Raw genomic sequence first — 14,234 nt, forward strand, 5'->3', positions numbered from 1 at the left:
ATAGTGCTTCAGATCAGGGAGCAGCTTTGGACGACATGTTCAGAGTAAGCATTGCTATATTATGTTCAACAATCTGGCTTTACTCCCAGCATCCTGTGAAAATGTATTTATTCATTTCTTCATTGGATTTTTAGTGGAAAACTGTTGGGTTACAAATATGCAATCATTCACACACATGTACAAACCCAAGGTAAAAAATAATTATTGGGCATACGGGTGGTTTAGTCGGTTAAGCGTCTGCCTTCGGTTCAGGTCATGATCCTGGGGTCCTGGGATTGAGTCCCGCATTGGGCTCCCTGCTTAGCAGGGAGTCTGCTTCTCCCTCTCCCTCTCTGCCCCTCCCCCTGCTCCTGCTCTCTGTCTCTTTCAGTTAAATAAATAGAATCTTCAAAAAAATAATTATTATTCTTGGTGATATTGTAGCTAAATTTATGTTAAGGTGAGTAAACCTTTCTGTAGGAGATAGTAGACTCAAAAAACTTACCCCTGCCTAAGATGTGGGTAGCATTTTACATTATTACGCAGAGAAATTTCACTGATATTTTCTTATACTCCTTTCTCCCTCCATGCAATGAAACCTAACCAGGCTAAAAGTCATGCCCCATTACTGTACCGTCTAACCACAGTTGCTCCCATTTATAATATAAAGACAAGAGGAGTGTTAAAAAATATATTTTTGGGGCACCTGGGTGGCTCAGTCATTAAGTGTCTGCCTTTGGTTCAGGTCATGATCTCAGGGTCCTGGGATTGAGCCCCGCATCGGGCTCCCTGCTCCTTGGGAAGCCTACTTCTCCATCTCCCACTCCTCCTGCTTGTGTTCCCTCTTTCACTGTGTCTCTCTCTCTGTCAAATAAATAAAATCTTAAAAAAAACACTATTATTATAAAATAAATAAATAAATAATATATATATATATTTTCTCTCCTTAACTTCAACCAGAAAATATTTTTAGGATGATTTTATTTCCAATCTTCACTAATCTATGTAATTGGTAGGAAAGTAGATTAAAATTTTAATTTTTTTGATTGTCCAGTAGTTACCTTGTAATTTTAGAAAAAGTACATATTTTTTAATTAAGAGGAAATATGTTAACATGACTATGGAAGAATTATGAATGATTTTTATTTTCTTTTAAAAAATGTGCTATGTTTTTCAATATTTTTTACAATAATTATATATCTTGCATTATCAATGAAAATAAATGTTATGAAATTAATTCATAGGTGGTCTAATCACATGCTTAAGTATATTCACTTATTTATTTAAAATTCATTTTTGGTCTCTATCTTTCATAGGTCATCATGCCTATGAAATAGAATGATAACATGGTCCTACAAGGACTTTACAGTCTGAAAGTGTGGTAGACTCATAAAAAGGACTGATCTGGGGTGCATAGGAATATGTGTCTGTATCTCTTTGTATTTGTAACTTCCTCTATCACTATCTCTATTTATAGAGTAGCTGTTTTATAAAGAGCGATGTAACTATCTTTTCTTAAATACCTTTTGGAGAAAGTTTTCTAGATTAGTGGATACCTGATGTGGATTTTCAAGAATGAATAAGAACTAGCCAAGCATAGGAAACATAGGGATGCCTGAAAAACCATAAGCGGGGGTAGAATAATGGGAAGACAAGAAATACTTAATCCAATCAGTCCTATGAAGATTCTTTGCATTGTCAAGATACCATCTCTTCTTGTTTAGGTCCAGGAACTACCTTTTTGTGTTCTTTATTGTCAACTGTGTTATTCCTGACTAGTTTCATTTCTCCTGCCATGAGTAAATAGTAGCAACACTTCCTACTTCAACAGCATGGCTTTTTTTTTCCTACTGAAACAACATAAATTTTGTCTCTGCCAATCTCTAAAACCATTTATTTAGTGGAGGTTATATCATTAGTCATGACACTGTATCATCCATCATGCCACCAATGAATAGTGGCTTCCAAAGACTCATACCAATGTTGTTAACTCTGCTTAGTTGGTGGTAATTACAAATATGAGTCTTGCATAGACCATACAGCAATACATGAATGATAATTTGTTTTCTGGTCATTTTAAATCCATCCACTGTTCATCATTATGTAGTATAGAGGTAAGACTATGTCTTCTCTTGAACTTTTTAGGCTTTCATCAGTGAATTCTTAGAATGTGATCTCTTTCAAAGTTGATGTCATCCATATACTGCAACCAGTGGGGAAGGTAGGAACAGTGTCTGGGTAGAGTGAGAAGAATGGTGTCATTCATATAGCATGGCTAATGACTGACACGGGATAGAGAGCATAGTTGGGGTGGGTAGGCATAGGGTAAATGATTCTTGATGCCACTCCGCCACCTTTATGTGCTGTAGAGTGGAGGTGTCACCAGGTTGGGAACATGAACAGGAGGGAGCTGATTCATGGGCCTACACAGAGTTAAGCCCAAGGGTCATTTGTTGACTATCCATAGCATCTAAACCCTAGGACCCTGAACTGACCTATGTCCAATGTGAGTAAGAATCACTAAAATCAGTATATCAGCACCATTCTGGTAGCCTAATCTCATGCAATCCCATGAAAGACATATCACACCTATCAGCAGGAGCAATCTTTTTGGGAACTAGGGCCCCAGATGACTCCAGAGGCATGACTCTCAAAGCTCTTTGGGGGTATCTGATTGACCGTGTGCATGGTGAGGGGTGTAGGAGGAGAGGAAGGGGGCAAGTATAGAGCTGAAGGGGAGAAACAGACTGGGGCCTAGATGGGCAATAGGACAGTTTCTGCATGCTTGCCGGATGGCAATATTGGCCCTGGTTAGTCCCGACCACCAGAGGAGAGCTTAAAAATTTTGAAGACTTCAAACACAGGGCCCCTGAGGCATTAAACCAGATCAGGGCCTCTCTTGTCCATCTAAGGGTGGCAGTGACCACTGGAATAGATCAGACAAGTAGTGATGTGGGCCCTAGGAGGCTATAACATATACCAAAGAGGTATAATTTATAGTTTCCACATGAAATTAGAGAGTTGGGAAAGTCTATGATTAGATTTTCTTTTTTTGTTGTTTTTGTGTTTAGACTTTGTTTTCTACATTAGGTAAATTTTATTTGATGAACCGTTAGCCTCGGTAAAAAGAACATTTTCATTTGGTTGGAAAGATAAGTTCATACACTATTAGGTAATTGTGTGATTTAATTTTGTCAGATCACTTATTATTATGTGCATGTGCAAACTAGTCACCCAGGGATCATGCTAAAATGCAGAATCTAATTTAGTAGGTCTTTGTGGGGTCTGAAATTCTTTATTTCTAACAAGTTTCCAGATGATGCTAATTTTGCCAACTGAAAACTGTATTTTGAGTAGCAATGTGCTACACTGTGGTTCTAAATTATTGGGTCAAAGGCCTCCTAATTCCTCTTAGAAGAACATAATCATATAAGAGGAATTAACATATTGCATCCTTTCTCTGGGCAATTTCCAAACTCTCATCTATCTTTCTTTGTCTCAGGGACTCACAGACAATAGAAGCAATCATCCTAAAAACCATGTGTAACAATGGCTTTTCTTTTAATCTGAGCATTTACTCTAAAGTTGTTTTAGTTGTCTATTACTATAAAATAAGTCGTCCCAAAATTTAGTGTCTTAAAACAGCAATTTATTATCCTTCTTGATTCTGTAGGTTAATTCGTTTGTTCTGTTCCACATAGTGTCAGCGGGGGTATTGCAGTGGCTAGAGTCATCTGGAGGCTCTGGTGGGATCTCAGCTGGAGTGTTTAGTCAGGGCCAAGGTATTCCTCTGCGTGGCTGCTTGGGCTGCTTCATAGCATGGTGGTTGGATTTCAAGAAGCATTCTAGAGCAAGCATTCCAAAGAGGAGAAAGTAGAAAGTTATCAGGCCAATTATGGGCTAGGCTGAGAACTGGCATAGGGTCACTTGTACTTCTCTTTTTAAAAAAAAAAAAAATTATGTCAAAACAGTCACAGTAGTGAGCGGGCAGTTACGTAAGACTTGAAATCTCCGAAGCATGGTTCATTGAGGAATCACCAAAGGAACAGTCCACCACAGATGTTTAGAGAAATGAATGTAGTTACCGAGAAGTTGAGTTTAATTTTAGTTAACTGTCATTTCCCTTCTAATGTTTATTTTCTTTTTATCTATAAACTATTTGCTCATTAGAAAACAAAATATGATTTTCTTATTTGAGAGTAGACAGAAAACAGCAGAAAAAATGAATGAAAAAAATATTATAGAAGTGGGAGAACACAAATACACACACACACACATGCACACAAACACTCAAAAACCAGGACTGTCCTTGTTCTATTCCATTTGTGAAAAAATATATTCTACATATAATACTATAACATTTAACATACTATAATCATATGTATCTGTGAAACTTTAATGTTTGTAGTATTCTCTTGCTTTATGTTATTGAAGAGCCCATTCAGTTGACTATATCGAGATCTTGACTAGGTGAAACCCTAAATTTTATGCAGCAGGCTTTCTCACAATCCTTAGGCCCACTGTGATTTAGTAGAATTAAAACTTAAAGTTGAGATGTAATTTCTGGAACATTTCCTAACCCAAGTGAATTCTAAGACCTAAATAAAATTCCATAGAAACAATATATCCTGAGGCAGTAGCAATATTAAACTAAACTTCTTCTAAAGAAATAACATTGCAAAATTGAAATCAGTTGCAAGAGATGAGAGAAAGAAAATTCCATCTACTAAATCTGTGACAAGATGAAAAATTTAGTCAACTGACTTCTTCCCTTTGCTTAAATGTACTTAAACTCTTAGATACACATATAGTGAAGAAGAAAAAAAAAAAAGCTCTAAAGGAACATTTTCTAAATGGGTTTTTAGTTTCAATGCTTGATTTTTCCCAGAACAAGCATAGCAAATGACCTTAAGTAGCTGCCTTGGGAATAGTATAAAATACAATTTTACTTATTGTGGAAGAGCAATTTAGGTTTTAATGGCTATCGCATTTCCTTCTTTTTAAAATATACTCTTTAATTGTGGAAAAAGAAGAAATCTCTGTGGTGCCTGTAATAGTTAAATGTGTTTATCCAAGTTCTTATTCTGAGAGGGCTATCTTTCCAATTACATAGATTTTTTTAAATGAACTTTTATTTTGGAATAATTTTTGATTTTTAGAAAATTGCAAAGATAGTACGGAGAGGTCCTATATACCCCCTTGTCCACTTTTCCCCATTATTTACATCTTACATTGTCATAGTACATTTTTCAAAACTGAGAAACTGACCTTGGGACATTATTTTTGATTAAACTATAGTTTTAGGCACCTGGATGGCTCAGTCGTTAAGCGTCTGCCTTCGGCTCAGATCATGATCCCAGGATCCTGGGATCGAGCCCCGCATCGGGCTCCCTGCTTGGTGGGGAGCCTGCTTCTCCCTCTCCCACTCCCCCTGCTTGTGTTCCCTCTCTTGCTGTGTCTCTGTCAAATAAATAAATAAAATCTTAAAAAAAAATAAACTATAGTTTTAATTTCAATTTCACCAATTCTGCCATTAATGTTTTCTTTTTGTTCCAGGAGCCAATCCAGAGTACCACATTGCATTTGGTTCTCATGTATCTTCAGTCTGCTCTGGTCAGTGACACTTTCTTACTTTTTCCCTGTTTTTTTTTTTTTTTTTTTATGGACTTGAATGACAAGAAGTACTGACCAGGTATCCTGTAGAACATCCTCCAGTCTGATTTTTGTAGTGTTTTTCTGATGATTAGTCTGAGTTTATGGGTTTATGAGAAGAATGCCACAGAGGTAAAATGCCCTTCTTATCACATCATATCAAGGGGGTACATGATACGCACCAGACATCACTGGGAATATTAAGTTTTATCACTTGGTTAAGGTACTGTTTACTAGTTTCTCCAGTGTAAAGCTATTTTTTTTCTCCCCTTTCCTATTCTGTTCTTTGGAAGCATATTACTAAGTCAAGCCCACCCTAGAGAGAGAGAGAGAAAGAGAGAAAGAGAGAGAGTGTGTGTGTGTTTTACAAGCTCTACCCCCTGGAAGTGGGAATATCTACATATATTAAATGGATTCTTCTGTAAGAAAGATTCATCTGTTCTCTACCATTTATTTACTCGTTTATTTACGTCAGTATGGACTCATGTACATTTATTTTATACTTTGGGTTATAATTTAATACTGTAATTTCTTTTGCTGCTCAAATTGTTCCAGCTTTAGCCACTGGGAGCTCTCTACAGTTAGATCCTTTGTCTCTATAACATGTCCCGATTCCTTTGCATTTTGAGTACTTCCTTACTTTCTGGTACTATATGATGCTCAAAGCTCATCTTGCATTTTGCCTGTCCAGCCCTAGAACCAGTAATTTTTCCTAGGAACTTGGTTCCTTTTATTAAAGAATGCTATTTAGAAACTAAGTTCTGGGCACTGGGTATACTTGTTGCTGGAGTGTCATTGTTTTTAGGCCTTGTCTACAAACATACTATAAATATATATGTAGATGTAATAACCTTTGTGAAGAATGTATCTATAATTGTTTTGCTATCCATCAATCTTATTAAGCTGAACATTAGTTTATTCTGTTGATCCTGACTGTAATTTAGTACCACATGGTTTATTATCATCTTCTTTTTTGATTATGTATAACTTCTCTCTCTGCAAGTGAGAAACTTAGCTAAATATATTTTATTTAAAAATTTTGATTTCAAGATTTTTCTTGTATTTAATCTTTCTGGCACCACCTGTGAGTAGGACATTTCTTATATAGAACATAAGATTCATTAATTAATAAGACATTTATCCTTTGAATATAGGTTGTTATTTTGAAATATATTTACATTAATATAACTACCAGCTGTGCTTTGCATGCAAGAGAGTAGTATAGCAACAGTCTAAAAATAATGTTGAGTGAATAATCCGACTTAATAAAATTATCCTCATGTGAACTGCAGTTATTTGAAGTTGTACATCAGTGGCCCTCAGTCTCAGCTGCGCACAGGAATCACCTGGGAATTTAAAAAAATGCTGATGTGTGGTTCTCACCTGCAGAGATTCTGATTTAATTTGGCTGGGGTTAAGAATGAGGCTACGGACTTTAAAAACTCCCCAGGTGATTTTGATATGCAGCCAAGGTTGAGCAAATGTTCGGAACCTCTGCTGCCCTTGGCTAAGTTAATGCTGATTGCAGTATCTTCTGTTCTGTCTTGTTTTCTGAATACATATATTTCAAGCGAGGTCAACTGTGGAACAGTAACATATGTTTGAGTTTGGACAGTGGGGGACATTCTTTTGTATACTAGGTGTGGTCCCTGAGGCACAGTTGTAACTATTATAGTAGTGCTATCAAATGTATGTGGTGATCTATGAGGAGTAGTGTAATATGTTGCTTTTTTATTTTAAATTCTAAAACACAGGAAAGACACTAAAAAGCTTCAAAATAAGTTCCTGCAGAAATTGTATTTCCATAAAACCATGACCTGCAGATCTAAGAGTCTGTGCCCACCTCAATCCAAAAAGCTCCCAAGTAATTTGTAAATATCCCTTTTTCACCAAAAACATAAGCATTATTCAATAATAACTGGAAGCCTGTATCTCCCACTCCTCTTCACCCATTTTGCTTTTCCCCCAACACCCTTCCCTCTGGTAACCATCAGTTTGTTCTCTGTACTTATAGGTCTGATTCTGCTTTTTTGTTTGTTTATTCATTTGCTTTATTTTTTAGATTCCACATATGAGTGAAACCGTATGGTATTTGTCATCTCTGACTTATTTCATTTAGCATAATACCCTCTAGGTCCACATATGTTGTTGCAAATGGCAAGATCTCTAATGGCTGTGTAATATTCATATATGTGTGTAAGTGACACACACACACTTTATCCATTCATCTATTGATGGACACTTGGTTTGCTTCCATATTTTGGCTATTGTAAATAATACTGCAGTAAACATAGTAGTGCATATATCTTTTGAATTAGTGTTTTGTTTTCTTTGGAATTATTGTATCATATGGTATTTCTATTTTTAATTTTTTGAGGAACTTGATACTGTTTTCCACAGTGGCTGCACCAATTGACATTCCAACCAACAGTGCACAAGAGTTTCCTTTTTCCCACATCCTTGCCAACACATGTTATTTTGTCTTTTCAGTTTTATCCATTTTGACAGGTATAAGGTGATATCTCATTTAAAAAGTACAGCATAGGGGCGCCTGGGTGGCTCAGTTGGTTAAGCGACTGCCTTCAGCTCAGGTCATGATCCCAGGGTCCTGGGATCGAGCCCCGCATCGGGCTCCCTGCTCGGCGGAAAGCCTGCTTCTCCCTCTCCCACTCCCCCTGCTTGTGTTCCCTCTCTCGCTGTGCCTCTCTCTGTCAAATAAATAAATAAAATCTTTAAAAAAAAATAAATAAAAAGTACAGCATAGAGAATATAGGCAATGATATTGCAGTAGCATTGTATGGTGACAGGTGGTAGCTACACCTGTGGTGAACAAAACAATGTATAGAGATGTGGAATCCCCATGTTGTACACCTGAAACTAATGTAACATTGTCAACTGTACTCACGTAAGAAGTTAAAAAAATAAAAGTGCTGTGTAAGGATATGAGTAGAGGAGATGTGACAGATAAATATAATTATAAAACAAGGCCAACTGTAATAAATAAACAAAAAAGGTATGGCTTCAAAGGGTATGGGACAAATCTATGAGAAGATGGTACTTTTAAAGTGTGAAATTTATAGCCTATGAATTATATCTCAATGAATCTATTCATAATACATTAAAATTGTATTAAAAATATAATTAAAAATTGTTGGACAGCAATCCCACTTTGGGGTATATATCCAAAATAATTGAAATCAGGATCTCGAAGAGATCTCTGCACTCCTATGTTCATTGCAGCACTATTCACAGTAGCCAAGCTAGGGAAATAACCCACATGTCCATCAACAGATGAATGAATAAAGAATATGTGGCATATTCATACAACAGAATATTATTCTGCCTTAAAAAAGAAGGAAGTTCTGTCATATGTGACAACAGATAAACCTGGAAGATATTATGCTAAGTGATATAAACCAGAAGGACAAATGATTCCACTTATATGAGGTATCTAAACAAACTCATAGAAGCAGAGAATAGAATAGTGGTTGGCAGGAATCGGGGGAAGGGGAAATAATGGGGAGTTTAATCAGTATAAAGTTTCAGTTATGCAAGATGAATAAGTTATAGAGATCTGTTGTACAATTTTGTGCCTATAGTTAACAATACTGTATTGTGCACTTAAAAATTTATTGAAACAGATCTGTTACATGTTCTTAAAGCAGCAACAAGAACAAAGAGACCCAAGAAAACTTTTGGAGGTGATGGACTTGTCTATTTTGACTGCAGTGATGATTTCATGAATGTATGCATGTGTCCAAACTCATCAAGTTGTATACATTAAATATATGCAATTGTATGTCAATTATAACTCAGTAAACCTGTTAAAATGCATATTTGGAAAAGTAAAACAAAAAACAAAAAACAAAAAACCCTCAAAAAACAGAAAACAAAAACACAGATACCATGCCGCAGTGTTACAGCCTGAATTGTCTCCCCCAAATTCATATGTTGAAGTCCTAACCCTAAAGGCAACTGCGTTTGGAGATAGGGTATGTAAGGAGGTATTTAGGGCTATCTGAGGTCATAAGGGTGGAGCTCTAGGGTAAGCTCAATAGGCCTGGTGTTTTTATAAGAAGCAGAAGAGATACCACAAGTGCCCACACACAGAGAAAAGGCTGTGTTAAGACACCGTAAGAAGGTGGGTGTCTGTAGGTCAAGGAGAGAGGCCTTACCAGAAACCAACTCAGCCAGCACCTTGATCTTAGATTTCTAACCCTCAGAACTGTGAAAAAATAAATTTCTGTTGTTTACATCACCCAGTCTGTAACATCCTATTATTGCAGTCCTAGGAGACTAATACTCAATTTTACTTCTCAGTGTATAGTCAATAGATAATGTATGCACATATTTCAAGACATGTTCAAAAATATTCATGATAGCTTTATTCAAAATAGACCCAAACCAGAAACATCTCAAATATCTAGTGTTAAGTGTACAATTCAGTGAGTTTAACATAGACACACAGGTGTGTAATCCACACTCACAATATAGATCATTTCGGCCACGCTGGGAAAGTCCCTACATGTGCTTTTCTGGTTAATGCTTCACACTCATAAAACCTCACTTTTTAATTTTTTTCACTACAGATTACTTTTAGCTGTTGTAGATCATAATATAAATGAAATAATTAAAACATGGAGACCAGAAATACTTAGTTTGCTAGAAAAAAAAAGCTACTAGTGTTTCAGTAATAGTTTTATTAAAAAATCCAATATTTTGATCAAAGATAGTCTGTAAATACTTAATTGTACAAATCTAAACAGATATAAAATTAATACTTTTCCATAGTTATTTTCATGCTTCAGGGCACATCCTTACCTGTGTAGGTATTTATCATGGATTATCATATAAATCTTAGACATGACTCCACAATTCACTTTGAATGAAAATAATGCATCATTCAAACGTGAATCAGTGATTTACAGCAGAGAATACAAAGTATTTGGAGTCGATGATTTATTCTATTTAATATTCACCTGCATGTGTGTGGTTAATACTTTCTGTGTTTCTAAATGTTCATTTGGGACAACTACGGATGTCCATAATATCTAAACTCAGAGTATTTTAATCATGTATCTTGAATATGCATTGATGTATCAATGGATTTACTGTGGTGCTTACAAAATTAGAAGAAAAATGATGCAGTACTTGAGTGCACTTTTTTTCCCAGCTCAGTTACTTTTTACAAGGTATGCTTTCAGTGCTTTAAAGGGCTTACCTTTAAATTTAACCGGTGTTCATCTAAATAAGTAATCCTAATAATAAATACTAATAAAATTACAAATTTAGAAATAATAAATACAATAAAAATACAAGAAAAGAATGATCCTAGCAGCTGCTGCCCTTCAGCCTTTGCCTAAGAAAAGCATATGGAGGGGCGCCTGGGTGGCTCAGTCGTTAAGCGTCTGCCTTCGGCTCAGGTCATGATCTCAGGGTCCTGGGATGGAGTCCCACATCGGGCTCCCTGCTCTATGGGAAGCCTGCTTCTCCCTCTCCCTGTCCCACTCCCCCTGCTTGTGTTCCCTCTCTCGCTGTCTCTCTCTGTCAAATAAATAAATAAAATCTTAAAAAAAAAAAAAAAAAGAAAAGCATATGGAGTAGATCTAAACTTAACTCAGAGCTTGAATGTAAGTCCAGATGAAACTCATCCTGATGCAGAGCTGTGTAGTTAATCCCAGCCTGATCAGCTGAATCGCAGTCAATCTGCTGACCCATGAATATGATATTTTGAGTCTAGTGGTTATGCAGCAGGAACTAACATGATATTACACCTAGTTAACCATCAGTTATCAAGTGGGAGATATGGAAGTGAAATAGAACATGATCCCTTCCTTTCAAATGTTTATAATCTCTTGGAGAGTGAAATGGAAAATACAGGAAACTGTGGTGAGGAAAACCAAGGTTATTGATAACCCCAGGTTATTGATGAGCCCAACATTAGTTGGGTGAAGATAGAGATGTTTATTTGGTGGGCCAAAATTCGCTAGTAAAATTTCTTGGAAAACTAAATAGGTAGGCTGCCCTAGTTATATATGCTTCATAACTAAACACCCTAAAACTTGGTTGCTCAAAACTACAGTTTATTACCTTTGATATTTGTATTTGTTAATGTGGCCCAGCTGAAACAGTTCTCGTTTGTGTCTCTCATGTGGTGGTAATTGGATATCAGCTGGGGCTGTCATCATCTGAAGGCTTAAAATTGCTGGATGCGCGAAAGGCATTGTAGGTACTCGATGCTGCTTCTAAGCTGGGACTTCAGTTGTGCTGTCCACTGTAACTCCTCTACGTGGTCTCTTTGTGTGGGTTGGGCATCTCACAGCATGGTGTGGTAGGGTTCTGAGAGGAAGTGTCTCAAGAGCAAACATTTCAAGAGACCCAGGCAGATACTGCAAAGCTTTCTGTGACCTAACCTCAGAGCTTCCAGAATTACCACATTCTTCTCATCAAGCAAGTCACTAAGATCAGCCAGATTCAAGGTAAAGGGATATAGATTCTAACTCTTAATGTGGGAAGCAGCACGTTACAAACAGGAGGGGAGAAATTAAAGTTGGCTATCTTTGGAACCTATTAACCACAGAACTTTATTTGATTTAATTTGGATAAACAGCTTTAACTCTAGAGTGTCTATGTAATTTGTCATCCACACCACTACATGTTTAAGTGTAAAATGAACACTAAATATGAATACATTGGAACTTCTCATGAGAACTGGGATCTCTATCAGAGTATTGCTTACTAAGCTGTTACGCGTCAGCTTTAACTCATCCTTCTATATTCTGCTTTGTAGCACTGGGACTGTGATTCTGCAAACCCCATTTCTCCTTCGCCTGCTGGATCCCTCTTAAGCTCTGCCACTAGAAGGCAGTTGAGGGAGGCCCAAAGGCAGCTGGAGGAAGAAGAAAGTTGCCCCTTACTGTTCCCATTAATGTTGTCTCAGTATAGGCAATAGGTTTCAGTTCCCAAGTTTGATTTATCCACATTCCCCAAACCAGCCTCAGCTCAGTCCCTCAGATTTATCAACATCGGCAAATAACACCTCCTTTTCAGAGATATGAGAAGCCTATAAGCTCTAGGTTCTAATAACCCCAACCTTTTCCCTTTGTTCTCTCTGCTCTGGGGTTGTGAGCTGCTGTAGTAAGTCCTTCAGTGCCTGTTTAACCAATTCCTTACATAACATTCACTGGCCAAAAAAAGTGTGTAATTTCTGTTTTCCTATTTTTCTGAACTTGGTTGATACCACTGTCTTATATACCTAACTTCTTTACTGACTTGAATAGATCATATTAATCCAGAAGTTTTCTAAATAATCAGAGTGATATTGGCTATATACTAGGCACTAATTGTTAAAAGAGAAAAACCCAGTTCTAGGAACATTTATAGATTGCTTGGAGTGAACTTGGAATCACTGAAAAACTGTGTGACAAGGGTTGGGTTCAAGTGAATAAATTCTGTTACTATTGTAATATAATTCATTTAGTTACTATTAGATATCGAAAAATGTCCCTAGCAATATAGTTTATGATATGTACGCTTCTTTAATATACAGCAAACTGATTATATTATAAAGCAGCATTCACTGATTAATATGTAAGCAAACATGGCACTATGCTATAGTGTGTATATGAATCATTTTTGTTCTTCTCTTACCTTATTCACATATGGTAAGGGATATTTAACTCTGTATTGATGTGTAATCTATAAGAGAATCAGAATGCATCAGTGCAAATCCCAAGAATAGAAAGCAGATATAAAATTGGTACATAGGCTTTAGGAATTTATATTCCACATGGAATCTCTTAGTAGATAATTTCAGTTATTCAGACCCACACATGTCTAAGCAATGGATGTATTCTCCTGTAAAGTTATTTATAGAGAACCAACGCAAAATATAAGTGGAACTTTTGGTGTTACCAATTAAGAAACACCTAAAAAATTTAATTTGTGTATATACTTTTTGAAAAACATTAGATATGCAGCACCTTTTTTATTAAAATTTTTAGTAGTACACCTATTCTGCCTAGTGCAAAATCCATGAACTGTAATGGTAGAAATTTTCGTCTCTGTTTTTATTTTGACGTTAGCTTTTGTTTTTGTTTTGTTTGTTTTGTTTTCTCTCCTCAGTAGAACAAGAAAACATGCTGACCCAGGTGACTGCATGGTTCCTTTTGTCAGGCCACTTAGAGTTCATGCCATCTCTCTCTCTGCTTTGATGGAGATAGTAGCACTACAGATACACAGCAGACATGTGTTTTGATGGTTCTTTTATGAAAAGTGCTATGCATCTTTGATATTAGATTTATTTTTTATTTTTTTAAAGATTTTATTTATTCATTTGAGACACAGAGATAGAGCATGAGCAGTGGGAGAGGCAGAGGGAGAGGGAGAAGCAGCCTCCCCACTGAGCCAAGAGCTGGATGTGGGGCTCGATCCCAGGACCCTGGGATCATGACCTGAGCCGAAGGCAGACGCTTAACCATCTGAGCCACCCAGGTGCCCCAGATTTGTTTATTTAAAAGCATTTTAAATTGATATTGTCAGAGGTCTTGCTGTTAGAGTCTGCTACTGAATTATGCTATGGTAGCAGGACCTACCTATATTCT

The 14,234-nt window shown here is 36.6% G+C and overlaps 1 protein-coding gene across 1 annotated transcript in view; it reads left to right on the forward strand.

Annotated features, from left to right (window-relative positions):
• Positions 1-14,234, forward strand: part of LOC123861542 (uncharacterized) — a 1,204,655-nt gene that overhangs the window by 831,269 nt on the left and 359,152 nt on the right. The window contains exon 11 of the mRNA XM_064570981.1: positions 5,536-5,592. Coding sequence (XP_064427051.1) covers positions 5,536-5,592 — 57 coding nt within the window. The remainder of the gene's footprint in view (positions 1-5,535; positions 5,593-14,234) is intronic.

The sequence above is a fragment of the Mirounga angustirostris genome, unplaced genomic scaffold (assembly GCF_029215605.1).
Source record: "Mirounga angustirostris isolate CCGP_5_RB_7025 unplaced genomic scaffold, mMirAng1.0.hap1 SCAF_9, whole genome shotgun sequence".
NCBI classification, from domain to species: Eukaryota; Metazoa; Chordata; class Mammalia; order Carnivora; family Phocidae; genus Mirounga; species Mirounga angustirostris.